A 27,374-nucleotide genomic window follows, 5' to 3' on the forward strand; every position below is an offset into this window, starting at 1 on the left:
TCTGTCTGTGTGTGTTTCTCAAATATCTCAGCGCATTAGGCTCAGACTGAACTGAGAGTTTCAACATGGCTGCTGCTTGGTTCACGGGTGTGAAACATCAGATTTGTTTGGACTGCAATGATACAGTTAATGAATTATTTCATAAAATTGTCTTAAATGCAGCTTTGCAAAATATATAAATTTTGACAGGTAGTCATGGTAACTCAAATTTGAACCTATATCCTAAATTCAACAGGAAGTCTGCAATTATGAATTTAGTGGGCCAAATTTAGTACTTTTTCTTAATTTTGGGCCAAACTACACTGATTTTAAAAGCAAACTTCTCCTAAAGCGTTCATCATTTCCAAATGAAATTTAGGATTTATGTTTTTGACAAGTTGGAAACCCGTTGTTCCTAAAAATGATGAGTTTTTTCTACATTGCCGGGGTGCAAAATTTTCATCAATTTTAAAACTGGAAATTTTCGAAAAACTCAGTCAAAACTCATTCAATCAAAACCCAAAGTCATTCTAATGACATGACATTTCACACAAGTCATACTGCCCCCTGGTGGTGATAGAAAATAACTTTTTTTCATTCTACTATTTTTTGTGTTGAGATTTTTCAACACATACTTCCTAAATGTGCTCAGGAATGCTTTGGACAAGTGGATGATCATTTGTCAGGAAGATGATGAGTTTATATGGAACGCACTTCCTGTGGCAGAGCACCATTCGCTAAAAAACGAAATGTCTCAATTGGAGTAGTTAGAAATTTTTGCAAGTGACAAAACCTGTCATGTATGTTACGGGTACCCAAACCTCAAATTTCGTAACATTTTTGTAATTACTTTTCAACTGTTATTGTTACAGTTTTGTTTCGTTAAACCTACCTAAGAAGAGCTTTTAAAAGACTGGATAGATATAACTGTAACACATTGCGGATAAAATAATAAGTAAAAATATAAAAGACAGCAAACACATATACAGCCGTTATGTTATTGCACACTATGATCCAAATGAGCTGTTCGATAATAGTTGCATGATGTATCAGCTCTGCTATTTGTTGGATGTGTTTGTTGTAGATCTTTCTATTTCCTAGAGTTTTGTAGTCAGTGAAGGCAACAGGAGGATGCAGGGGGAGGGGGGAGGTGGGTGAGTGAGCGTTGAGAGTCGAAAGTGTCTATTTGTATGGTTGCCGTACGGACAACCCCCGGTGCTATTGGCACGTTTACCGAAGTACACGTACACAGCGGTTAGGTTTAGTCTTAGTCACGTGACCTAAACGGGCCAATGAGGGGCGTTGCGTACGGATAGAATGTCGGTATATTGATACAGCAACCGTACAGATAGCCACTGCCTTGAGAGTTTGTCGGAGCTCAGAATTTGAAACGACACAAGTCACTGTCACTGACAGTCCAGTTTTTCCTGCCACTAGTTCCGTCGTACTGTTTTAGTAGTAAGTAGACGTACAGACGTACTAACACAGCTTCACTTCATCTTACTGTATTTCTGTGTGTTTTGGCAGATTTTACCTGTAGAGGTTTCTTCAGATTAGATGTCAAATCCCTGGACGATTGATAACATTTTAACAGCAGGCAGTCATCATTCACATTCTACTGTGATATAGTTTCCTTTTTTGGATCTAAATGAAAAATGATGCTGGAGTTTTTATGCAGTGAAAGCTCTGTGTTCACGCTGATACGCACGCACGCAGGCAGGCAGGCACGCAGCGCTGGGACTCATTTCACTTGTTGTTTAGTTGTGAAGAACTGCCATTAGGGTTGGGATCAATTATAATTACAATTATGGTGTAAATGTAATTACAATTGTAATTAAAAAAAGCTGTTGTAATTGTAATTAAATAAAAATTGAGTTCAAATAATTGACTTTGTATTTGTAATTGCCGTGAAAATGTATCAATTATAATTTAGCGCTAAACATGTTACAGTTCTATGTACAGTTCTACACATATGTAGTTCACAATTATCAAAATGTTTCATATCAAGCTTTCCCACATTTAAAAAAATATATTAATCTATGGGTATACTGACACTAAAAATGCTCAGACAAAATATTCAAACCTATATTTTCATTGGTTAGGAAACCTAACAAGGTAATCAATAGATAGGAAATAAATTAGAAGATAGATATTTGTTTTGAGTGTATTTTTCAGCTGAGGGACTAGTTATCATAAGAGATGCTAACACAAGAGGATGGTTAACTTTTATTAGGTTATTTATTTCAGGCTCATTAATTGTGATTAATTGTAATTGAACTTTCGTAATTGAGAAATTGACTTTCTGAGGATACAAAACATGTGTAATTAATTTGTAATTGGAAAAAATGCTGGTCACTGTAATTGTAATTGAATTGTAATTGAAAACATAATTGTAACTGAAAAATGTCATTGACTCCAACCCTGACGGGCCTAATGTGTGCTCAGTGTGTGTACCTGCTGCACAGATGTATAGTCCGCTTGCTTTTAAAATGTAATCTCCCTGTTTTTCTAAGATATACCTGTAATCTGATTACATGTTTTTTAATATACTGTAATGGATTACAGCAAAAAGAAATTGTATCCAGATTACATAACGCTGTAAGATTTGGTCCTTGTCATTGTTTCATTCAGCTGTCGAGCTTCTCCATAGAATCAATACTTTTCCATGATTATTTTTAGCTCAAGCCTCATGGTAAGTGATACACTGCTTGGGCCAAAAGGTGGCAGTAAAACAAGGATGCTGCACCCACCAACACCTCCTTATATCACACTTAAGACAAATACAAAAAATGATGCACTTGTGAAAATGCTTGATCAGATTTTCTGTGGAAATTACAAATAAATAGAAAATAAAAAAAACTCCCTGGCAGCATCTTGCCACCTTTTTTCTCCATGTTGTGAGTCTGGTAATCTTTAGTATTGGGTCAATATGTAATTTCACAATTGGCCCACGCACTTCGATCTAAAACAAATCTGCAATTTTTATCAATTGTTTCGTGATTATTAAATAGGCACACTGTAAACGTTTAGTTTGATCAGATGAATACTTTTTGAGATATGGCCATTTTAGTGAGGGGGGGTATGTGTTGATCTTTGTGCTTTTTTATTTTTCTTCCACTTTCAGCTTCCAGTATCTCAGGAACTACATTACATAGGAAACTGAAATATGGTATAGTAATACAGCTCCACCTACTCTCTCAGAATGTACAAAACGATCTGCTGTACATCATCTGGTGGACATGCCAGCCTCTCAAAATTGGGAAAAAGTTTGTCTGGGTTTGGGGCTGGAACATGTTTGAGCCTTCAGTAAACAACTTAGCATATGCCTCAGCTCGCTGTAATTTAATCAGCTTTGAGCTATGTACATAGACTGTTCACATCACTGATGATTAGTCACATTAATGCATTGGTTCTTGGGTGACAGTCTCTTGAAATCAGAAAAATACTTTTCATTGGCATTTTTCATTTCATTTCATTTTTATTTTTGACCCCATCTTTGTGGCTATTTCACCACTCGCAGTTATTAAAAATCCTTCACATGAGGCCATTGTATCTTGTCTCTGTGTCTTATAATCATTTATTCTTTATTAGTTTTTTACTAGTTATATAAAAAAATATGAAAAGCATTGCATCAGAAAACATTTATTTTTGAAAATGTAATATTAATTATGAACAAATTTCTCATGTTCTATGTTTTCTCTTTCTTTGACTGTGTCCTGAAAAAGTGTTGAAATAACATGGAATGATTCTATTGGTGGATATTTAACGCCAATAGTTGACTGTATTTGATCTAAGAAAGAAATGTAATGATCAGTGATAACAGAGAAATGTTACTGCTGTATTATTATTACTTTTTGTATTTTCAACATCTGGCCACTAGATGGCGTTAACCAGCTGTTGTTAGATTTGGAGCTTGGCTATGTTCAAATATTTCTGCTTTGTTTCTGTTTTTCCTGTCTCGTAGGTGACCCATTTCTGCTTACCTCAGCTCCTTCCTCTGCTCAAACACTCCATGTCTTACCTTCATGAGATTTTTGAGTTCTACGAGGAGATCCTGACCTGCCGGTACCCCTACTCCTGTTTCAAGACTGTGTTTGTGGACGAGGCTTACGTTCAAGTGTCTTCTTGTGCTTCCATGAGCATCTTCAGGTGTGTGCGTGTGTTGTGTGTTTGTTACTGCAGGCAAAGTGCAACCATTCATAGTTCTGATTCGCAACGTGTTTGTGTGTCTTTTAGCACCAACCTGCTCCACAGCGCTATGATCATAGATCAGACCCCCCAGACCCGCCGCTGCCTGGCTCAGGCGCTGGCTCAGCAGTTCTTTGGTTGTTTTATCTCCAGAATGTCATGGTGAGTCTCAGATCAAACTCAGCTGGTTAGTGCTTTGAGGATGGTGAGAGTAAAGTAAGTCTGGATCGTGGAATTGGAAACTAGTGCTCATCACTATGTGTAATCAGTGCAGCACTCATTGCCCAAATATGGAGCAGTTTTTTTCTGATGTGGGCCGCAGATTTTAGGTGAAAAAACATTATTGTGCTCGTTATGGGGTTTGTGCCATTAGAAACTGAATTTGAATAGTTGGTGTTGAATTTGAAAGTAACAACTTGAAATTGAGTTTACTGTTTTGAAACTGAATTTGTAACTTGAAATGAAACTTGAATGTTTTCTAGTACATTAAAAAAATTCAATATATTTCTGTTTCTCAAACAGATTCACTGCACACAATTATTATTATTAATTATATTTATCTAAATCACCCTGAAAAAACTTCAGACGAGTAAATTTGCAAAACTCACAAAGACACTAACTGTAACTGTAATGTCCCCTTGCCCCAGATTTATTAGTTTGGTTTACAGAATGACCATCTGTTGCTATATTTGTATCTTAGATAAGAAATGGAAAAACATGATGTAAGGAGAGGGAGAAAGGCAAGAAGTACAGTCTGGGATTAAAAAAAACCCTCACACAACAAAATTTGAAAACATAGCAAAGGCGTTGAAACGTGATCCGTTTGCTTCATTCTGTACAGTTCAGCCAGTCGCAGATGACGTGAAACAACCTTGGGCAGTTCTAGGGCTGAACGATTTTGGAAAATAATGTAATTGCAATTTTTTTTCCTCACTATTGCGATTGCGATTTAAAATGCGATACTTTTTTCAAGGGCCTCTTAACATGTATTTTTCAATAAACACATGCAATAAATCAATCTGTTTCATATTAAACAATTTCAGATTCATTTAAACTTTAAATAAATATTCAATTTGAATTTTAAAGCACATATTACAACAATAAAGCAAATAAATCTGTGGCTTTACCTCTTTAACATTAGGGATGGGTATACTACGATACTACTACTCTTATTGATCAGGTACTTTATCGATACCTTACTTTTTCTAAATCAATGGAAAAACACAAAATAACAAAAAAAAACAAAAAACAAATAATGGACATCAATCTGTTTATTTTTGAACATTTTTAACAATATGGCACACAAAATAAATGAATAATACAAAACAAATAGTTCTAAATAAAACACTATAAATCTACCTCTAAAAGCAAGGGAGGTCTGTGTGCGTGCGTGCGTGTGCGAGCAAATATCTCCCCGACACGGTGCGAGTTCGACCTGAAACTTGGTAAAGTGTGTGTATCTGTTATTTTGGAGTAATTTGGTCATTTCAAAATGTTTATTTTAATTTTATTTCAGTTCTGGATGGCCCCAAAGTGAAACCTATTCAACTTTTGACCTCAGGGTGTGAGGGGGCGCTAGCGCACCATCTATAGCTATTTCACTGCACAGCTCACTTCTGGTGGGTGCATGAGCTCCTGTGGACTTCTCTTTTCTCTTTTGAGGAAACATACTTTTTACTGTCCCTTATTTGGTGATGACATTTCAAAACGTTTATTTTCATGTTAGTTTGACCGTTCGCTATTTAGACCGGACAGACCTCACCCGGAAGTTATTGATGGCAATGGCTGCTGTGTTGAAAGCTGCACATTTCTCAGCAGCGCACGTGTGAGAGAGAACCAACGGAGGAGATTTGTGTCCAAGGTAGAGAGTCACGCACACACCGATCAGGTGCGCGTCACTATCGATCACCGTCTACGTGTGTGTAATGGACCACCATTTTAGTCCGGTTACAGTCTGTGTCACGACACCCGTCCATTGGGTGGTAGTGACTGTAGTGTTGAGTCAGATCAGTAAACGGTGCTACATAGTGAAGCCCGCCTGATGATTACTGCAGCTTCACTCACGACACACCTGCCACTACACCTAACTACTGAAAATAGATAAGTTTAGTGAAAGTTAGGCAGGCACACACACACTAAACAACAAAAACATGAAAATGACTCAAAATACACTAAACTAAATACTTATAATCCCACATGAATGCATACTTCTGACGGGCACTGTACATTACAGAAAAAAACACCAAACGAATAAAAATGAGTTAAAAAAAAAAAAAACACATTTATCATGCGCATGTCTCATAGAATTAAACCAGGGAAATTACACATGCTATTTTACTTTGCACCTGCAAATATACCTCTTTATAATGCTACAGAGTATGTTGTTATTATGTCCATAATTGACAACTCTTCTTAAGCTCCCACTATATGAATACATACTTCCGATGGGCACTGTACTCGACTTCAAAAAAAAACGCACATTTACAGAAAAATACAACAAAAATATGAAAATGGCTCAAAATATACAAAACTAAATATTTATACGAAAAATACACAAAATTACTCCTGAATCACACTACAATAGCAACAAAAACAATAATCATACAAAAATACACATGACTCCAAAAAAACATTACAAAAAAATAAAAATAAAAAACAGCAAACATTTATGCACAAAAAAGACAACAGAAAGATACACAAATACACATGACTCCAAAAAACATACGTTATAGGAAAATACACCAAACAAAAAAATATAAAAGTGATGATGAAGTCATGCACATGTCCCATAGAATTAAACCAGGAAAGTTGCACCCACATTTTGCACCCGCAAATATACCCCTTGTGCTCCCACATGAATACATACTTCCGACGGGCACTGTACTAGTGTATAAATAAAACAGTAAAAAAATACCGTATAAATAACTTTTTTATATTAACAAAACACTAAACCAACTATCTAAACAATACAAATACTCAAATCAAGCATATCACACAACTAAGCAATGAAAAATTGTGCAAAATAATAATTATTGTGCTGATGGCTGCTGCTGCACTGGCTCGTGACAACAAGGCGAACTATGTTGATTTATCCCTGTTTTGCCAATTTAACTCACAACGTTTTAGATAAGATAATATATGATCTCAAGTCACTACTTGAACTAAACGTTGCCGGCAGCCGAAGCACGGTAGCGGCCGAGTGCGGGGAAACCTTCGCAGCCTAGGACTGCTACGCCAAGTAGGAGGCGTGACAGATGACAGAAGCGTGGCTGCCGCGTATGACTATCGGTTAGGCTGTAGAAACCCTAGGGAATCAGGAGTGTGCTGCTGCTGCACATCGCAATGCACCCTCAATCCATTTTGCGTGTGTAGTAGGCGGAGCTCACTCGGCGAGCAAAAAAAAAGGGAGGAGGACATGCAAATTAAATTAAGTAGTACAGTGCCCGTCGGAAGTATGTATTCATGTGGGAGCATGAGGGGTATATTTGCGGGTGCGAAATGTGGGTTTAATTGGTTTAATTCTATGGGACATGTGCATGACTTCATCATCACTTTTAAATTTTTTTGTTTGGTGTATTTTTCTGTATTGTATGTTTTTTGGAGTCATCGTGTGTATTTTTGTATCTTTCTGTTGTGTTTTTGTGCATTATTTGTATAATTATTGTTTTTGTTGCCATTGTAGTGATTCTGGAATCATTTTGTGTATTTTTGAATGAATATTGTTTAGTTTTTGTTTTATTTTACTCATTCAGTATATTTTGATTATAAAGTGTGTGTGTGTGTGTGTGTGTGTGTGTGTGTGTGTGTTTGTGTTTGTGTCTACATCCATCTACTCAGTGCACGCGCATCAGCTGTGTGTGTGTGTGTCTACATCCGACTCCGTGAATGCGCATCAAATAAATAAATACCTTGTGTGCCATTGTAGCGCCAATCAGAAAAGTAACAAAACTGCGCAAAACAAAACGTAAAGCTCCAAACTACACGAGTGAGTAGGTAAATTAAAGTATTATCTACAATTCGGCTATCTTTTTTTAAAAAACAAAAATCATTTTTTACCTTTGAACCGAGTGGTCAGAGCTTAGCTTCCATGCACGGCACCACAGAGAATCCGAAGTGAAATAAAATTAAAATAAACATTTTGAAATGACCAAATTACTCCAAAATAACAGATACACATACTCTGGGTATTTGGAACCCGTTGACCGAGTTTCAGTTTCCAACTCGCACCGCGTCGGGGAGATATTTGCTACACACACACACACACACACACACACACACATCCAGACGTCCCTTGCTTTTATAGGTAGATGCAGGGGACGCAATGCATTTCATCAAAGCTGGACTTCATTGCTGCCTCTGAATTTAGCACGGCTCACAACCAGGTGGTAACTGTCAAAGCTTTTTGCGCAGTGATGGCAGCAGTGATCTTTGTGAGGAGACGGGGCGGGGAGAGGAAAGACGACCGAGAGATGGCATTTTCAGATCTTGAGTTAATCTATTTGGGATGAATTAATTCACAATTTTAGGTACGTGTTCAAATGTTTCGTCTCCCCACCGTGGCTGGGGGGGACACAGTGGAGATACACACTCTCCATGGCCGGAGGCTGCTTCTCCTTCGGGGATCAGTCCTGTACGCTTGTTAAAGATGGTACCGCGTAGGAAGAATGGCTGTTTTGTTGTTGTAGACCTGCATTTTATTATCTGGCTGCACTATAAACATAAGCTCGCTACCTGTCCCGGTTGCCTATCTCTCCTCCACGGCTCAATCTCTCGCACACACTCATGCACGTTCCGTCCGGACAGGCGGGCTCACCTCTGCCCATTCTTTTGTTGAAAAGATTTGGTCCATTGCATTGAGAGACCAGCTGATCAATTCCATAATATCGGTTTTTGGATAGAGATGTAGAGAGAGGCTCCTATTAGATTCTGACAAAGACAGCACAAAAACAAGCAAGGACAGATGAGGAGGGAGGGAGCAGAAAGAAACGCGTCCGGCTTTGTTGTTTTTTGTTCTTGCTTTTCAAAAAGTTAGAAGTTGAGTGTATTATTCTTATCAAGAGTAATTTTGATACCGTCAAAACTCTTCCCTATTTTACCGTGGTATACAGCATTACCGTGACTAATTAAAATGTATAACGTAAGGTTCAGACAGCGCCACCAAACTTTTGACTTGTGCCGTCACCGTTCTGAATACCAAACACAGATCCGATTTTTTTGTTTGCCCGTTCACATTACTATTTAAAGTGTGACCTGTATCAGACTCTTTAAAAAAAATAAATATATATATATAATATTATATGTAACATACCAGTGACCATACAACAGATCTGCAACATTTTTCACAATTTCAAAAAATAGATGCTCTCATTAAAAAAAGTCCAAACAAACATATAATGCATAAAAATATAATAAATTCTGTATTGAAGTACTGTCGTTGAAAAGGCCTGATGCGGTACATTTTTATTGCACTTTTATGAGACGGAACATTTGTGTACACAAGGTGTACACGTGTTTGTAAATTTAAAGGAGGGCACAAGGGTTAAAAGGCAATTAAATTAATATTGTGCATAATAAAGCATTTTATTACACATAGATCTTCCAATAAATACATTTTTAAGATTTTAGGCCAAACTTGTAAAAACAGCGGAAGATCCTTTTAATGGAAGTTTGAAAAGCTCAGTTCAGATATGATGAGTCACCACTTTTGCTTTTCGTTCTTTGCATTTCCACCAAAACCTTTGCATTGTGTCAGTGTGTGGCAACAGATGGATGCTCTTTAGTCAACAGCAAAAGAACTGGACATGGATGTGTTTTAAATATATCACTGTTTAAACTAACCATCTGAACCACTTTGATCAATTTTTAGTTCTCCTTTACTATGGAAATGAATTCAGTTTGTGTTTCGATCCAAGTTCACTTGAGCTCATGCAGAACCTTGTTCTTCTCTCTGTCTCTGAGCTCCTAATACACTTCAGATGTGGCCCTGGGAGGTGTCGTGTTGCTGTGTTACGGTTGTAAAGAAAACCTCAGGAAACATCACATCTCTTTGATGTCAGCGGAGCTTGGAGCTGCCTGTGAACAATTAATCAGCATGTTGGTTAATAACTACCACCTGTAATTGAAAACAGGCCAAACTCTCCTCCCCTTATTTAGCCCCGAAAACTTAACCGAAAGTTGCACAAGATGACAATGAAAAACGAATGAATGAATGATGTACGGATTTTATAATGTAACAAAAACATGACAAATGAAAAAAAACTCTCATTATTTGATATTTGTTTCAAAAACCAAAATGAAAAAACAGGAAAAAAAAGCCTTGTTTTTCAAATTGGAAAACGAACACCTTTATTTGTTTTCTCCATTACCGAATACCGACCCGGAAGTGTACTCTCATCCGACACTAACGGCTATGCTAACGGCAGTTTGGCATGACAAGATCGTTGCTTCCAACTGTGCATCCGAAACGTGTCCTTTTCGCTTTAGCTGGTGTTGGGCACAGAACCTCCTCACGGACATTTCGGAGGATTTAGAGACTCCTCGGTGTTACAGAGCTAAATACATCACGGAATGTGTAACGCTTCACTTCCGGATTCTATAACTACACAAAAATAATAAATGTATGAATTGATAACAAAAATACACAAAATGAATAATTTTGTATGTTTCTTGAAATCAGTAAAATTATAAAATTATGTATATTGCTATTTGTATCACCTCTATCGCAGAAATGGCCAACAAGAGGCACATGTGGCCCACGGTCTAATTTTGTGTGGACCCCAATGTAAATGAACAAAATGATTAAAAGAAATGCACGTAAAAATATAAAATACAAAAATAACAGGGAAATTTACGAAATTACAAGAAAAATACACAAAATGACTTCAACAAACATACAAAATTAATTACTGATTAAAATTATATATATTTAAATGTTTTGTAATTCTTAAATTTTTATTATCATTAAATTATTTCTCCAGTTAAAAGACGACACTCAATCTTAAACAACTGTCTTCTATACTTTCAGCGGAGGATTTACTAAAGGTTTATGGGTGTTAAAACATGTGCAAACAAAATTCCAGGACTGTGTGTGTTCTGCCTGTCACAATGTGCCCACAATCCATTTAGCGAGTTTCCCTCTGATGAATATGTAAAGTAGGCAGATCTCATAAGGGGCGCAAAAAAATGGGAGGAGGAAATGCAAATAAATTAATGCAGTGGAAGCAATGCGATTAATCAAACCTTTGCGGTGATTGTTTTATGTGCCGAAAATAGTACGACCCACATTCAGGTGCAAACTCACACAGATCATGGCTGCACTGAATATTGATATAAAACACAACGGAGATGGAAAAAAGTCTAGTATAAGAAAATAATTTAAATAAAACAATAGTCAATATTAACAGCCACTGAATAAGAAAATGCAGATAAGTTTGGGTGAGGGAGAGAAATCTTGGGCCCTATAAAATCTGCATTAACGAAATCGTGGACGGAATCACGGAATGACCAATAAAAACGTTTAAACACGGAAATGGACAAAATCGGCATGAAACGCCGTCACCGTGGGGCAAAGAAAGTTTTTTTTGGGGAAATGTTTCCGGGGACTGCTTATTAGGTGCAACGCCCTCTCTCCTCTTGTCCTGGCTGCATTAAACTCATCTTAAACCACCACAAACACCCACTAAAACAACGCAAATCATCACAGACTCCTAACGACAGAACCTCTAATGTCCGTTAACTTTGCTGTGCTTGCAAAGCTCCGTCCGTGCTTCGTGTAGTGCAACGGTGCTCCGTGAAAACCTGCTCAGTGTTTGATCTGTTATGTCTGGTTAACTAAGAATAACTCAGTTTGTGTTGTCTTTTAGGTCTTTTTATTCCAGTTTTTTGTCCGTGCCTCATAGTTACACATTCACAGTCAGCAAGCTACCTCAAGTACAACCGTTTCAGTGGGAACTTCCGGTTTACAAAATAATAGTCTGTTGGAGCAACGTTATTACATTCTAACATCTCATCAGAGCTACAGTAAAATGCATGTTGAAATAATTAATTAATAAAAAAAATTAACACAATAATGAAAACAATCAAAGTTTATACTTAATTGATTTTTAATTTTTTTAATTAAGCAATGAAAAATGAGTGCATGGCTTATTATTCAGAACATTGTTTTCTTTTGTTGTTTTAACTTCAGTGTATTGCATGGTGTTACTTTTGTCCTGACTATGGGGGACAAAAGTAACAAAGTGCAACATCTAGTCAACGTCAAATTCCACATTGCACAGAAGACAGGATAATTTAAATTTGGTTAATTTAAACTAAGTTGATCAGAACTTAATTAATGAACCTGATCAGATTCAGTAAACCATTGATCCCTGAGAGGAAATCAGGTGACATTAATGCTGTTCTCATACATACATACGTGCAGAGGATGCTGTGCACGGCGCTCCATGGATGTCGCTCCAGAAACTCCAGTGAGCTCCTGTGTCTTCATCTCCATGTTTTGACTCAAACTCTGGTGTTGCGTTGATGGCAGGAGCGTCAGGCCAGAATCAACTGATCAGCTGCATTAACTCAGATCAATGGCATCAACAGATCAATAGTACAGTTTCTGTCTTTCAAATCTGCCTGTTTTTCATTGACTGATCAGAGCAAAGTCACAGGACCTGATGAAACAGCCACATTAAATTAGGAGGAACAAATATCGTTAGGTTTTAAAGTTGTTTAAAAAAGAAAAAACATTTTTATTTAATTATTTTGTTTTCTACATTATTAAATGTTTGTGCAGCAGACAGAGAAGTCCACCAGCCTCCAAATTAACTTCTTCAAACGTCATTTTGTGCTTCTGTGCTCTCAACTATCAACCACGTCTATATGTGCACCTTTTAGTGCCGCAATGTTAGTGAATTTCCCCACAGCAGGTGAGGTAACGGCGCCACCAAAGGATTACCACCCTTTATTTCAGATCTTAGTCAATCCGCCCCTTAATTCCTTCATTATAAAACTAGTTCAAATAAAATACAGTATAAAAATATCTGAGCTACTTTGTTCTAGAAAGAGAAGTGTTTTTGCGTGTCGCCTGAAATTTGTTGGGATTGGGTTAGAGGATGCAGCCTAGTGACGTATGTGTGTGTGTTATTACATGTGCAGATCATTTGTATATCTGTCCCATGGTCACATAATCACTGCTCTGCATCCATGATCCATCCCCTGGTATATTGCTCTGAGGCTAAAGAAAAGCTGCAAATGCAGCACTGACATCACAACAGAAAGGAAAGTGATACCCTAAAGCTGTGGTCCAAGTTTTAGTCTTGGACCAAAGAGGATCACATTTTGATTTTAAAGGCACTTTTTCCGTGACATTCACTGCAGCAGAAACACATAATGAAATCATTTGTGACTTATCTGCCAGTACAAATTCACGTCAGCGTCAAGTGGTGAAACCACCAAAGTTGAGCTGAGGTAATGTAATAAATCCAACATCATACATTTCTATGAGCAGCGAATGCAATGCCAGGATGTATCCCAGAATCCCCTGCGGGCACATGAATGGACACCAGTGTGGCTGCAGATGTTTGGCCACATTTAGAAAGCTCTTTGTGTGACAAGATCTGACTAAGGCAGGGGTCACCAACACGGTGCCCGCGGGCACCAGGTATCCCACGTGAACCATGTGAGGGGCCCTCAGGTGCTTTAGTTACCAATGATCTCCATCTATAATCTGATTTACTTTCCAGGATTGAAACTCACAAAGATAAATACATATGAGAGACGTATTTCGTACTTAGTAAAGTTAAATACTGCTGATTAAGTTTTATCAAATTAGCCATCTTTAAATGTTAATTTCCAGTGAAACATTGTGAAAAATATTTTTAAATGTTGCAGATCTGTTGTATGGTCAGTGGTATGAAAAAAAAAAAGAAAAATTCTATATATATATATATATGCTTTTTTTTAAAGCAGGGTGGATATATCAAATTTAATGAAAATTAAACAATTGCATAAATTAGGAAAAATAAAGCATTTTATGTTGAAACATTTCCCATTTTTAATTTGTTATGGTTTCATTTAACTGTTTTTCAGGAAATTTACTTTGATCTCCTAACATGTTTTGACTGTCATCTCCCAGTCTTCCTCAGAGTCATCTACTGATCGCTTTGATGTGAAAAATAGTCTGATTAAATGAAACCATAACATATTATTAAAAAAAGAACACCAAAAAAGGTTACCTTTTTAAGTTCCTGCTAGCCTTCCTTACTATTTCACCCTCTAATAAAAGTAAAACTGTGAAAATGTAGTATTTAAGAATTGCTTTTCTAACTGGTAACCCTTCACACTACAGGACAGGGTTGTGGTCAATTACATTTTCATCTTCAATTATCCATGTTCATTTACAACTCAATTACAATTACGTCTACCAGTGGTCTTTTCAATTACATTTATTATTTTTCCCCTGAAATCAATTACAATTACGTTCTCAAGTACTGAGCCTTTACTAAATAAATAGGGATGTAACGATACAACTTTTTCACTTTCCATACGATACCGACATTACAGCCTTGAGTATTGGTCAATATTGATACGATCCGATATCAGCACGACTCATACATACTTTTATTACTTATTTTGTAGTGTGGAATGTTAGAAAAGGCTTGATCAAGATGTTACTCAAACAGAGAACAATAGTCAGCAACAGATGGTATGAGAAAAACTGACCCATTTATTATTAACCAATTGGTTACATACATTTTAACTTTCAACATAATATCTACAGTATTCTACAATTGAATAAATATAATATAGTATATATCGGAGATTTTAGATGCAGTCCGATAAAATCCGATATTTGTTGTCTGGCTGATATCAGACCGATATCCGATATCATTATCAGATCGGGATACCCTTATACATAAGCCCATAAAACTTAACTTTTTTCTTGTGTTAGCTTTCTTATGATGTCTTACAATCTGTAAAATATACAAAAAATATATTGTTTATCATCCTGTTTGTTACATCTTTTGTTTACCTTGTTTTCTGTGCGCCTTCACAAGGATGTTGATAGCTTGTTTGTTTGTTTGAATTGTATTTAATACACTGTGACTGCAGCAACTTTATATCGCATGTCTTTATTCTTTTGCAGGGCTGATGAATGGGTGCTAAAAGGAATCTCAGGTTACATCTATGGCCTCTACCTAAAGAAAACCTTTGGAGTCAATGAGTACCGGCACTGGATCAAAGAGGTATCTACTTCCCTTTTGGTCAGTGGTTGCTATAACAACAAGAGTAAAACAATGCAGAAACATTTCTTTTGCATCTCTAAGCCAAATAACAACACTAAGTCAGAGTTCGCCAGACGTTGGCTCCATGATATCGGTACAAGATTAGTGTTGTCAACAAACTTGATACCTAATAAAGCATCGATACCAAAAAGTGATACGACACTCACCTGCAAAAGTATCGATACTAACAGTGTCGTGTTCATCTGTTAATATATCTATATATATCTTATATATCCCCAGTTTTGTTCCCTCGCCTGTTTCAATTGACACTTTTCGCTGCTGCAGACACAGACAGACACACGTGCAGCCCCTCCCCTCACCTGCAGCTGAATACTATAGGGCCCTATAAATCACGGAATCAACCAATAAAAACGGTTAAACGTGGAAATGGACAGAATCAACATGAAACGCCGTCATCGTGAGTTAAGGAACCGTTTTTTATGGGGAAATGTTCTGGGCACCACTGATAAGGGGCACCGCCCTCCCCTCTTCTGCCCTGGCTACATTAAACACTACCTAAAACACATCAAACACTGTCTAAAATTGCCACAAAAAAAAACCTGCAGAAATCATCACTGACTCTTAAACACAGAGCCATCAATGCCCGTTTAACTTTGCTGTGTCTGTGAAACTCCGTCCGTTCTTCGTCAAGCACAGCTGCGCTCCGTGAAAACATGAGTCAGCTTTTATCAGCTTCACCTGCTCAGAGCATTTAAACAACATCTCATCAAAGCTACAGAACATCTGTGGATAAAGTTGTTCTGTTGTTGAGGACGAGACCATCGATACCAAGAATTGTAGAGTCTGAAACATTGTAGGTTAATGATAACTTCTCATACATATAAAATATTCCCTAGTGGTGAAACAACTGATGCATCCTTGCGTCCATTTGTTTTTGTGTAATCATTATGGTCTGGAATGATGTCATCAGGATCATTTGAGTTAAGTTTTGATAAATTTAATTTAAATTAACCTAAACAATAAACCTGCTCAGATTCAGTAAATCATTGATCCCTGAGGGGAAACTGGGTGACAGTGACATTAATGCTGTTCTCATACATTTTTATATGACATAATTAGGAGCAGTAACTGCAACTAAAATCAACCTTTTAATTTAATTTAACTTTATTTTTTACATACATTTTTGTTTAATTATGATTTTTATTTATTAGTATTTATTTTGTATTGTATATATTTTTCTTAAAATAAATTATTAATATTTCTAAAAAAAAAAATGCAATTTTACAAAATTGAAGTGGAAAACATGGAACTTGGAAAAAAATAAAACTACTAATAAATACTCAGACACTGTAGAGACCAGAAATTTCATTCAAAAGACTGATTCCGAGATGTGCTTTTCAAATTTAAATGATGTATTTTGTGGGACCTGCAGTAATATTGGAACAAACACAAACACACACAGCTGAGGATGCACACACTCGCGTAGAGCTTTAACCGTGCCGAAAAAAGAAAACCTGACCCGAGAGAACACGGCCCGAACCCGTCCGACCCGAATGAAGCCGATGTCTCTTTAAGCCTGAACACGTTTCAACCCGACCGTATTCACATCTGTGCGCGTGCATGTAAAATGATCTGTTGAGTTATAAACATGACAAGCAGCTTCATGTAACGCTATACACTATGACCTGGTTGAAGCACTGTTTATATTGGACGGTAATTATGGTTACCAATTGGAGGATCACACAGGCAGCATTGGGGGGCATCTATGTGGCGGCAGGGGTCCTCAGGTAAAAAAAAAAGGAAAAAAAAACAGAAAGTCCCACCTATGTTGCTGAAAACTGAACGTAGGGGGTGACATTACTCTGTAGGGGAGCAAAATTACAACGTCTGGGGCCCTTATGTTCAACAGCTGAGGCGCATTCTTGACGGCTTGGAGAGGCGTCCACTTTGACAGAAATAAATAAGAAGAAGATGGCTTGGAGACTGAAAGTGGTGGACCAAACTACTGTTTGGTTCCGTGAAGGCATGATGTCTTTCAGTTGGTGTGCGGGTCGGGCCACATTTTATGATATTCATTGATATGATATTCAAGCTGAGCTGCTATGAGAGGTATCTTTGGGCTAAGCAAATTGGTTAAGCTATTAGGCACGAAGCCAAAGTTGCTTCTGAAATCAAAAGTGATCCTGACAGAATTTCTTCACAGAAAGTCTCAATGCAGCTTGTAAATGTACTTGTTCAGAGCACTACTACGTTTCTGCTTACAGGGCATATAATGGGCGGCTGTCATGTCACTAACTACATCCCCAACAGATTATTCCCTCTTATTTTCCTAACTAAATGATGAACTCTGTCAGGAGAACTTACCTGTTCATTAGGGCGCCGTCAGGTGCTGATCCTCGGAGGTAGTGGAGCATCATCCTGTTAATGAACACATTGTCTCAATTGCTAGCCATATTTTTGCACTTCCAGCACCTATCAACTCAGCCATGGCTCATTTCTGCTGGTAACAACAGCCCTGTCCATTAGGCTAATTCTAATGCTGAGTGGGTGCAAGGAGGTGCAGAAGAAGGCAAGGCAAGGCAAATTTATTTGTATAGTGCATTTCATACACAAGGCAACTCAATGTGCTTCACATGATAAAACATTCAATTGTTTAAAATCAATAAGAACATTTAAAATCATCATCAGTAAAATCAATTCAAATCATCAACAAACACATTACATCAACAACATGACCAAAAATCTCGCTCTCATTCATATGCAGTAGAGAAAAAAAGTGCCTTTAACTTTGATTTAAAAATGTTCACATTGGATGCTGACTTCAGCTCTGCTGGCAGTTTGTTGCTGAGAAAGGTGATATTTAATCCTCTTGTAACATACAACATGGATGCTGCAATTTATCACTGAAGGAGAGGTTACACACGGCTGCTTCACGCCGAGTGCAAACAGAAAAACTACACTTCCCACAATGTAAACAGACCTATTATTTAAAGCGACAGGCCGTGTCGATCAACGAACGTCTGTCATATTCTGACCAAAATGGCGGCTCTCCATAGTTTATGCCCCAAGGTATAAAATCGGTCTAAAAAGTCCTTTTAATGTGTTTTTTTAATATAAAAAGGTGTACATGTTTTTTTATTGGTAATACATTAGTACACGTTTTTTGCTCTTTACATTTCTACTACAGGTACCCTTTAAAGCACATTAGCTACAGCAGCAGGACCATGTCAGGAAGCTCAAACTTTGTGTCTTTCCACAGGAACTTGACAGGATCGTGGAATATGAACTCCAGATGGGAGGAGTACTGCTGCACCCAACCTTCGGTGGAGGCAAAGAGAAGGACAAGTAATGCAGTCTCTTTCTTCTGGGGTGTTTCCCAGCTCCTTTAAACATGCAGTGGTAGAACCAAGGCTCAAGAAGCCCAGTCTGGACAGCTCAGAACTTAAGAACTTTTGGCTAATATCGAAGCTCCTTTTCTTGGTGAAAACTATGGAAAAGGTGGTAGCAAAACAACTGACATCCTTACTTGAGTATCACAACATCTACGACAGATTTCAGTCAGGGTTTCGGATGCACCACGCCACTGAAACAGCACTGCTGAAAGTATCCAGCGACAACTTGATGTCCGCTGACTCAGGAAGGTGTACCGTACTGATTCTGTTAGACCTGTCTTCGGCCTTTGACATGGTTGACCACTGCATCATGGTAAATCAGCTGCGGGGTGGGAATGTCAGGTCCTGTACTAGAGTGTATTGCCTCATATCTGACGGGTAGGAGCTTTGGTGTGTCAGTCATCACATCATGTTGAGGTCAGCTGAACTATCCTGGCTCAGTCCTTGGGCCACTTTTTTGTACTTTCTCCCTCATGGACAGATAATTCAGAGTTTCAGCGATGGGTCTTATCACCTGTTCGCGGATGACATACAACTGTACTGCTCGTTTAAGATTTCAGAAATCCATAAACTTACCTCTTTAATGGACAGCCTGTCCCATGTAAAGCAGTGGCTGAGTGAGAACAGTCTCCAATTAAGCTCAGAGAAAACGGAGATGCGCATTGTTGCCACTGATAGTGTCATCTCTGGTATTAAGCAACACCTGGGAGACCAAGCGTTTTTTTCATTGATTCCCTCAATCGTTAGTTAGAGGGTGATTTGCTCCTTTCTTACTGCAGGGCGAGGCCAAACACCTCGCTACAATTTGATGACACGTTTCCACTTTGATGACGAATTTGACGCGGCACTGAGCTGGAGAAGCCGTGCCTCCAGGAAGCTCTCTGCCGTGATTGACATGTAAACAGACACGCCCACGAAGGTGAGCATTTCAGCGTCCTTCGCGCAGTGATATCTATGTATTTTCTACAGTCTATTTATGTACAGGTGAACGCCCCGCCCCCACTCTCTCTCGTGTTTTTAAAGCAGCATGAGCTCGGCTAGAGAGTGGGTGGGAGGAGGGCGGGCTGTCCTCTGGCCCTACATCACCGTGTGGGGAGAAGGAAGTCTGTGTCCCGTCTATAGACACGCCCACTCATGAATATGCATTAGTAGGCCGCAAATCATCCTGTTTGTGTAGAGTTGCTCAGAAAGTCACTTTTCAGAGGGTAAAACTCTGGAAAACAGGTGAGTTTGGGAAAATAAACCTCAAATACTATGTTTTTGTTCTTAGAACAAATGAAGATGGGTGAAAAATAGCATGATATGGGACTTTTAAAGAACTGTTTTTTTCAACTCCGTAATATTGCCAAGCTGCGACAAAAAACTGGAGACTATTATTCATGCTTTTGTGTCGTCGCGGTTGGACTATTGTAACAGCCTGTTCACCTGCCTAAATAAGAAGGAACTGACCCTCCTACAGTATTTTCAAAACTCTGCAGTGAGTCTCCTGACCCGCACCAACAGAAGAGACCACATTACTTCTGTTCTTAAGTCTCTCCATTGGCTCCCTGTTGACTTCAGAGTGAAATTTAGTTCGGTGTGCTTCACGAACAGGCTCCAGATTATATCACTAATCTGATCCAGCCCTACACCCAAAACCTGCTAATGGTCCCTCGAAACCTGTCATAAAAGCCGAGGAGACAGGTGTTTTAAAGTCATTGCACCCCGTCTCTGGAATGAACTTCCTCTGTCCTTGGGCTCCCTTCATTCTGTGGAATGCAGCTGACTTCCTTTTTTAAACAGGCTTTCCAGAGCCAATATAGCTGCTTTTATGATTGTGTATTTTATTGTTTTGAATTTCATTGTATTCACTGTACAGCACTTTGTGACCTCTGACTGTGAAAAGCGCTATATAAATGTAGTTTACTTATTTATTTACTTACTTATTTACTTACTTACTTCTTCTGTCATACCTTACAACACTATTGCTGCAATTAGTGCTATATAAATAAAGTTGATTTGGATTAAATTGGATTTAATGTATGCTTCACTCGTAAAGTCTACTCATGCACTAGTAAACCTAAATGGAGTACATGTACTCCAAATGTAAGAACTAGTAGAGTTTAACTATGGTGGATTTCACTGATGTCACATTGATGCTCAGATGAGTTTCCATTGTGTTCTCTTTATTTGGGATCTTATTACGGCCCCTTTCTCACTTTCATTTATTGTGATTGATTTCCTCTCCAGTCCAACTCCCCACCTTCACTTCTCCATTCGTCACCCCCACACTCTGTCCTGGGACTACTATAAGATGTTCCAGTGTAAGGCCCACTTGGTGATGAGGCTGATCGAGAACAGGATCAGTATGGAGTTCATGTTGCAGGTACATCACTGCAGAGGTTCTAGTTCTGGGTTCTCTCCTAACTTTACTTTGGATATGGTTGTTATTGTTGCCGTTGTTTTCTTTTATTTAGGTTTTTAACAAACTGCTGAGCCTCGCCAGTACAGCCTCATCTCAGAAGTACCAGAGTCACATGTGGAGCCAGATGCTTTTGTCCACTCATGCCTTCCTCAAATCAATCTCCAACGTCTCTGGGAAAGACATTGGACCTCTCATCAAACAATGGGTGTATCCTTTTTACTCATCAGAACTCATATTTACATGTAGACATGGTCTAGATTGGGTGTTCTCAACCTTTGGGTCAGGACCGCATTTGGGGTTGCGAGACACTGGGAGATGGTCGCCAGATGCCTTTAAGAAACTAGGAATATTTTTGAACAATTTGAGCCCATTTTTGCTTATTTTAATGCATTTTTGCTTCATTACTCCCATTTCTGCCACTTCATCAAATTTGAATACATGTTCTGCATATTATCTCCAACTTTCAAAACATTTTCAGCACATAAACCCTTTCCACCACTTTTCCCACCTAATGTTGCATATGTTGACCCATTTATGTCACTTTTAACCTCTTTTCACCATATTTCATTCTTATTTTTGCGCATTTAACCACGTTCACGATTTGTCATGCCCATTATTTGCCGGTTTAAAGTAGTTGTTCCTCCTTTTTAAATAACATTACCCAAACCCCCCAGCCTCCCTCCATTTCTGCCACTTTTAAGCTAATAGTGACATTTATAACCCCTTTTTACCAGTTATTCTGTCTGTTTTTGTAACTTTTAACCCATATGTTTTCTCAAGATGACTATACTACGGTGCAAATAATAATGAACTTCCTGGATAACAGTGGATATTAGTCAGATCAATAAATAAATGTGGTTATCACAGATTCATAGAACAATATACCATCATTTTGCTGACTTTATGGACGGACCCCAAAAATCTCTCCCCTTTATCCCCCTTATAGATGACCCTGTATGCACATGACTGTTCTTCAATGTTCATGTCTGTGTTCAACCACCTTCAGGTACAGTGGGGGTCCCCGGTCTCTGGCACCTTTATTTAGGGGTCATGGGCTGAAAAGGTTGAAAACCACTGCACTAGATTGCTGAAACATCCTCAACGTGTTCAGAATTTAAAGATAAACTTCCTTTCACTTCACGTTGCAATGTAGCTCTCATTTTAGACGATGAGCCTCACATTTCTACAACCACCATGTTTGTCCTGAATGTAGATATCCAGGGACCAGAGTACTGTTGTGAAATTCTTTGGCAGCTTTGCCTTCAATAGAAAGAGGAACGTGCTGGAGCTGGAAATCCGGCAGGACTACACCTCCCCAGGAACTCAGAAATATGTGGTGAGTCTAAAGTGATGAGACGTTCATTAACCAGGAGCTATCAGGGCGTTTGATCGTCACATTTCTTGTTTTCACGTAGGGTCCCATCAAGGTGACGGTGCAGGAGCTCGACGGATCCTTTAACCACATGTTGCAGATTGAAGAGAACAGCCTCAAACATGACATCCCCTGCCACTCCAAGAGCAGGAGGTACCGTGAACAGCATGAACAGCAATTTAGTCCAGTCAAAGAAAAGCTTTGGTTTTTAAGAAAACTTAGGAAGAAAAAGCTGTTTTGTGCAACATTTTTACAACAACAGAAATAGGTGTGAAATGAGCAGCTGGTTCATAGTTTAGTTCACTTGTTTCCAGAGGTGTCGACTGGAGTCACAATTTTGATGACTTTAGACTCAACAAAATCACGAAGGACTTGCAACTTGATTTATACTTGGAAAAAAATGACTCGTGACTTAACTCAGACTTGATCTTATTGACTCAGGAAGACTTGACTTTCTATACTTCCATGACAAAATATTTTATAAAATCAGTTATTGTTAATAAGTCTGCTCAAACCCCAGTGGGATGGCGCTTTGATTGACAGGTCCACCTTTAAACAAACTTAACAGCCAATCAGGAAGCAGCTGTAAACATCAAGCTCGGCTGAGATGTGCGCTCACTAGCAGAGAAAATCATTGAGTGATATCTTTTGGATTTAAAGATTATACCATAATTAATTAATGATTTGGGAAAATTATACCTGGTTCTACTTTCCAGTATGATTATTGATTGGTTACCAGAGGAACTGTGAAAAATGTAAAATCTAAAACAATACTGGATTGATTTGTTTAGAAAAGCATTACTTTAGATTATATCACTTTTATTTGACAAATCTGTACTTTAAGTAATTCATTGTTTATGTCACTTGAATAAACTTGCTCTGTAAAATACCACTAGCTGTGGTACATTATGTACTCAGGACTTGTTAAGTTAAAAGTTGAGGACTTTTGATTGATTATACTTCATGAATCCCAGAGGGGAATTTCAGTTTCAGTTACATCCCGACCAAGAAACATGAAAAGACAATCACATATAACATGGGAGGACATGGACGGGAGTATTGTGGAGCAGCCGCAGCTGGGGCCTCACTCCATTTCTTAGATGAGAAATATGGAACAATGGGTAAGAAGAAGAGGTAAAAAAAAAAAAAGGCAAAACCAAACTAGACCCTTGAAAACTAACAAACACAACATTCAATTCAATACAACAACACGTTTGCACAGGGGATGGGTCTTAGGATGGGTAATTTGCAGGTCAGCCCCATGATTGACTAGACTTGGACTTGATTGTCTTGACTCGGGACTTTAATGACATGACTTGGGAAGCAAAGATTGTTCCCACCCCTGCTTGTTTTCAATTAGCTTGCCTGCAATATTTCTACTTTTTGAGCATTTTTTTTAAACATTGAGCGATGTTGATGTGAAAATAATTGTATCATTTGTTTGTTTTGTGATGCAGAAACAAGAAGAAGAAGATCCCTCTGATGAATGGAGAGGAGGTGGACATGGATCTGTCTGCCATGGAGTATGCCCCGCCCCTTCTCTTTATTTCACATTTTGGCTGTGTTCGAAATGTCACACTCCGTACTACACACTACAAACTCAATGAGTATATACTGCCATCCACTATTATGATTAGGATGATTAGCGTTCCCACTGAAGTACTGTATACTTCAATGTTTCCCAACATGCATTTCAAACCTATGACAAAAACCTGAAGCACACTGAGGTTAAATATTTCTGTTGATTTTCTAACTTAGAAAGTGACCAAGTAGAATATCAACATATGGTCATTTGATCAGTAAAACTTGTGGAAACACATTTCATTCTGACATTTCAGAGATTTAGAGACCCTCCATTGTGCTACTGACAAAACTTCTGGTTAACTTCAAAATAAGAGCCCTATTTACAAAAGAGTTAAAATCTAATGGAAGACAAAAAGAAATGCTTTTATTTTGAAAAGGGGATGTTTGATTTTTGTCTTAACGCCGGTCCCAGGACCATTTTACTTTCTGCTCGCAATGCATCATGGGGCAGTTGAGTATGACTTGTGTGCCCACTGTGCATACTTAAAAAATGTCCCTATATAGTACACATTTGGGTATTTCTCGCCGACTCAGTTTTTTCATACTATCTAATAGGACCTACTCATTTTGACATCAGACTTAGTAGAAGTAGTATGTTAGTATGACATTTACAACAGCCCATGACTAAAACTAAATCACTGCTCTGCTCGGTGAGATCAAATTTCATGTGAATGAAAACTATAAATAGATGAATGTGATGTTGAATAAAAACAGACAAATATAAATAGAATGCAATGTATTTTTTTAATGTATATAATGAACAGCACTGACAATATTAGCTGTTATCTTAACAAAGTAAATACATAAAACCAATACATATATCAGATGCAGATCCAACTCAGGTTTAAAAAGGTTTTTAAAAGAAAGAAAATCCTTCTATTTTCACTGATTCAGCAGAAACGGCTCAAAATCGTGGTTCTTGACATTTAGGAATAATTACGATATTGGTAAAACCTTTGTTTCTATTTTCTGATCATTTCACATCCCCGTAGCTTAAATACTCAATAAAAACCAAAACGTTAAAAGGTGTGAAAGCCTCTTTCATTGTAACTTTGTGTGTGTTGCTATCATCCTTCTCCATGGCAGCGCTGACTCTCCTCTGCTGTGGATCCGAATCGACCCTGACATGTCGATCCTGAGGAAGGTGGAGTTTGAACAGGCTGACTTCATGTGGCAGTATCAGCTGCGCTACGAGAGGGACGTGGTTGCACAGGTCCACACACACACTTCCTGATTTCTTCATAGGTTGATAGTAGGGATGTAACGATTCACTCAACTCCCGATACGATTCGATTCATGATACTGGGTTCACGATACGATTTTCTCACGATTTATTTTCCAAAATGGGAATGTTGACAAATGACTGAAAAATATTCCTTTATTTTTTGGGGGAAAATACTATACTTTTTTCCTTTTATTTTTCATTGTCAAAAGAATCCCTTGATAAACTATTCAAAATGATGCAATTTAACTAAAAATAAATCTTGAATGAATATTAATAAAGGAATAATACAAATGAAGAAGAAACCTATTAATTTAAATTCTGGTTCTATAGTAAAGAATTCAAAACTGCATAATAGTTCTTTTTCTTTTTAAAAGTGCAACTGAAAATGTATTTTGTGCCTTAACAATTGGACTTTTTAAAAAAAAAAAAAAACAAAAAAACAGTCAATTTACTGTATTTACGTCAGATATTTGTTTAGACCAGCAGAGGGCGCTGGTAACCCAGTGGTCGGTTGGCATGCAGTTATTCCACCAGTGAAGAAGTGATGCTATGCTAGCAGACAGAGATAATAGAAAAACGTGATTTTTACAGATATTCACGTAATATTACAGATATTCTTTCGGTGCTAAAGGAGTAGAGAATCATTTATGAGCATGTTTAACAGTAAATGGCGGCCAGAAAGAAAATAGTAGCAGATAACAACCGTCACATCCGCTTCTGGAAGGATTAATATATAGCGCCCTCTGCTGTTTAAAAAAAGTACTGCGATTCAATTTTCAGAGCATCGATGTGAACCGTGGTACCTATGAATCGATTTTTAACTGCCTTACGATTAATCGTTACATCCCTAGTTGATAGTTTGTTTTTAGTTTTAAAAGGTAAAGATAAAAAGACGTAGAGCTTTCTCGGCTTTGCTTTGCTTATATCCCAAAGCCTTCTACCTTTGGCTGACTACTGTGAATTAAACACAACATCGTTACATAAATTCAGTTTTTTTTAAATGCTTTTGTATCCTTAAAAACCACATAGATGTCATTCCCAGGTTTCCCTGATTGGTGAAGCAGTCGAGTCAGCTGGCTTTAATCAGTTCTTTGCGATTTGTGTTCATCATTCCCAGGAAGAGGCCATTTCAGCACTAGAAAAGTTCCCAACTCCTCCTTCCAGACTAGCTCTGACTGACATCCTGGAGCAGGAACAGTGTTTCTACAAAGTCCGAATGCAGGCCTGCTTCTGTTTGGCTAAGGTACACAGCTCCTACTTTATATCACCTTCATTAAAGCTGCAGTATGTAAGTTTTTGTTTTTTGCTTCATTTGGTCAAAAGTCCATTATCACCTTTGAGCATATTGTAATTCAAAGTCAGTGGAATTTTGCATCTTCTCTTGGTTCTGTATATGAAGTTTAGAAATCTCACCTTCACTGTAAAACAATATATTCTCCCCACCCTTTCTATTTCCTACCTTGAGTCTCTCCTCCCTGCTTTCTCCCCCCCCTCTACTTGGGTGTAACACTGCTCTCCCTTTTTAAATCCTCCCTCTAATAAAATATTTCTTACCCTTCCTTAGGGAGGGCTGGTGTTGGTCACAATTAAGCAATAAAATAAATCAATTTATTTCATTGCAATAACAAAACATGTATTGCTGTCTCATAATGATTGCATTTCTTGGAGTGTTGACCTTTGACAGCATGTGCAGACAAGAGAAAAAAAAAGAAATCTAGGAGCGTGACGCAACCTTTCAGCCAATCAGCGTGCTCCATGAGCTATATTGGGGCCTTACTTTTGGCTGCTCGACTGAAGTCGATGCGTGTTCACGTCCTCTCTATAAAGTACAATGGCAGACATTCCATCAGTAAAAGTCTCCATTGCGGCGTTAGACATAGCGGTTACACGGCAAAACAAGCAGGAAAAAGATGACGGACATGGAGAAGCAACAGAATAAAGGCACAAACCTACTCGGGAGAAACGGACTCACGCAGGACCGTGCGGACTTGAAGCGAAC

General features: G+C 38.1%; 1 protein-coding gene across 1 annotated transcript in view; it reads left to right on the forward strand.

Annotated features, from left to right (window-relative positions):
* Positions 1 to 27,374, forward strand: part of taf2 (TAF2 RNA polymerase II, TATA box binding protein (TBP)-associated factor) — a 58,985-nt gene that overhangs the window by 6,126 nt on the left and 25,485 nt on the right. Inside the window, exons 7-17 of the mRNA XM_028471040.1 lie at positions 3,944 to 4,128; positions 4,216 to 4,329; positions 15,299 to 15,398; positions 18,658 to 18,743; positions 21,020 to 21,155; positions 21,247 to 21,401; positions 22,416 to 22,530; positions 22,610 to 22,719; positions 24,024 to 24,089; positions 25,237 to 25,363; positions 26,493 to 26,618. Of these exons, the coding sequence (XP_028326841.1) occupies positions 3,944 to 4,128; positions 4,216 to 4,329; positions 15,299 to 15,398; positions 18,658 to 18,743; positions 21,020 to 21,155; positions 21,247 to 21,401; positions 22,416 to 22,530; positions 22,610 to 22,719; positions 24,024 to 24,089; positions 25,237 to 25,363; positions 26,493 to 26,618 (1,320 nt within the window). The remainder of the gene's footprint in view (positions 1 to 3,943; positions 4,129 to 4,215; positions 4,330 to 15,298; positions 15,399 to 18,657; positions 18,744 to 21,019; positions 21,156 to 21,246; positions 21,402 to 22,415; positions 22,531 to 22,609; positions 22,720 to 24,023; positions 24,090 to 25,236; positions 25,364 to 26,492; positions 26,619 to 27,374) is intronic.

Source organism: Gouania willdenowi, chromosome 16 (assembly GCF_900634775.1).
Source record: "Gouania willdenowi chromosome 16, fGouWil2.1, whole genome shotgun sequence".
NCBI lineage: Eukaryota > Metazoa > Chordata > Actinopteri > Blenniiformes > Gobiesocidae > Gouania > Gouania willdenowi.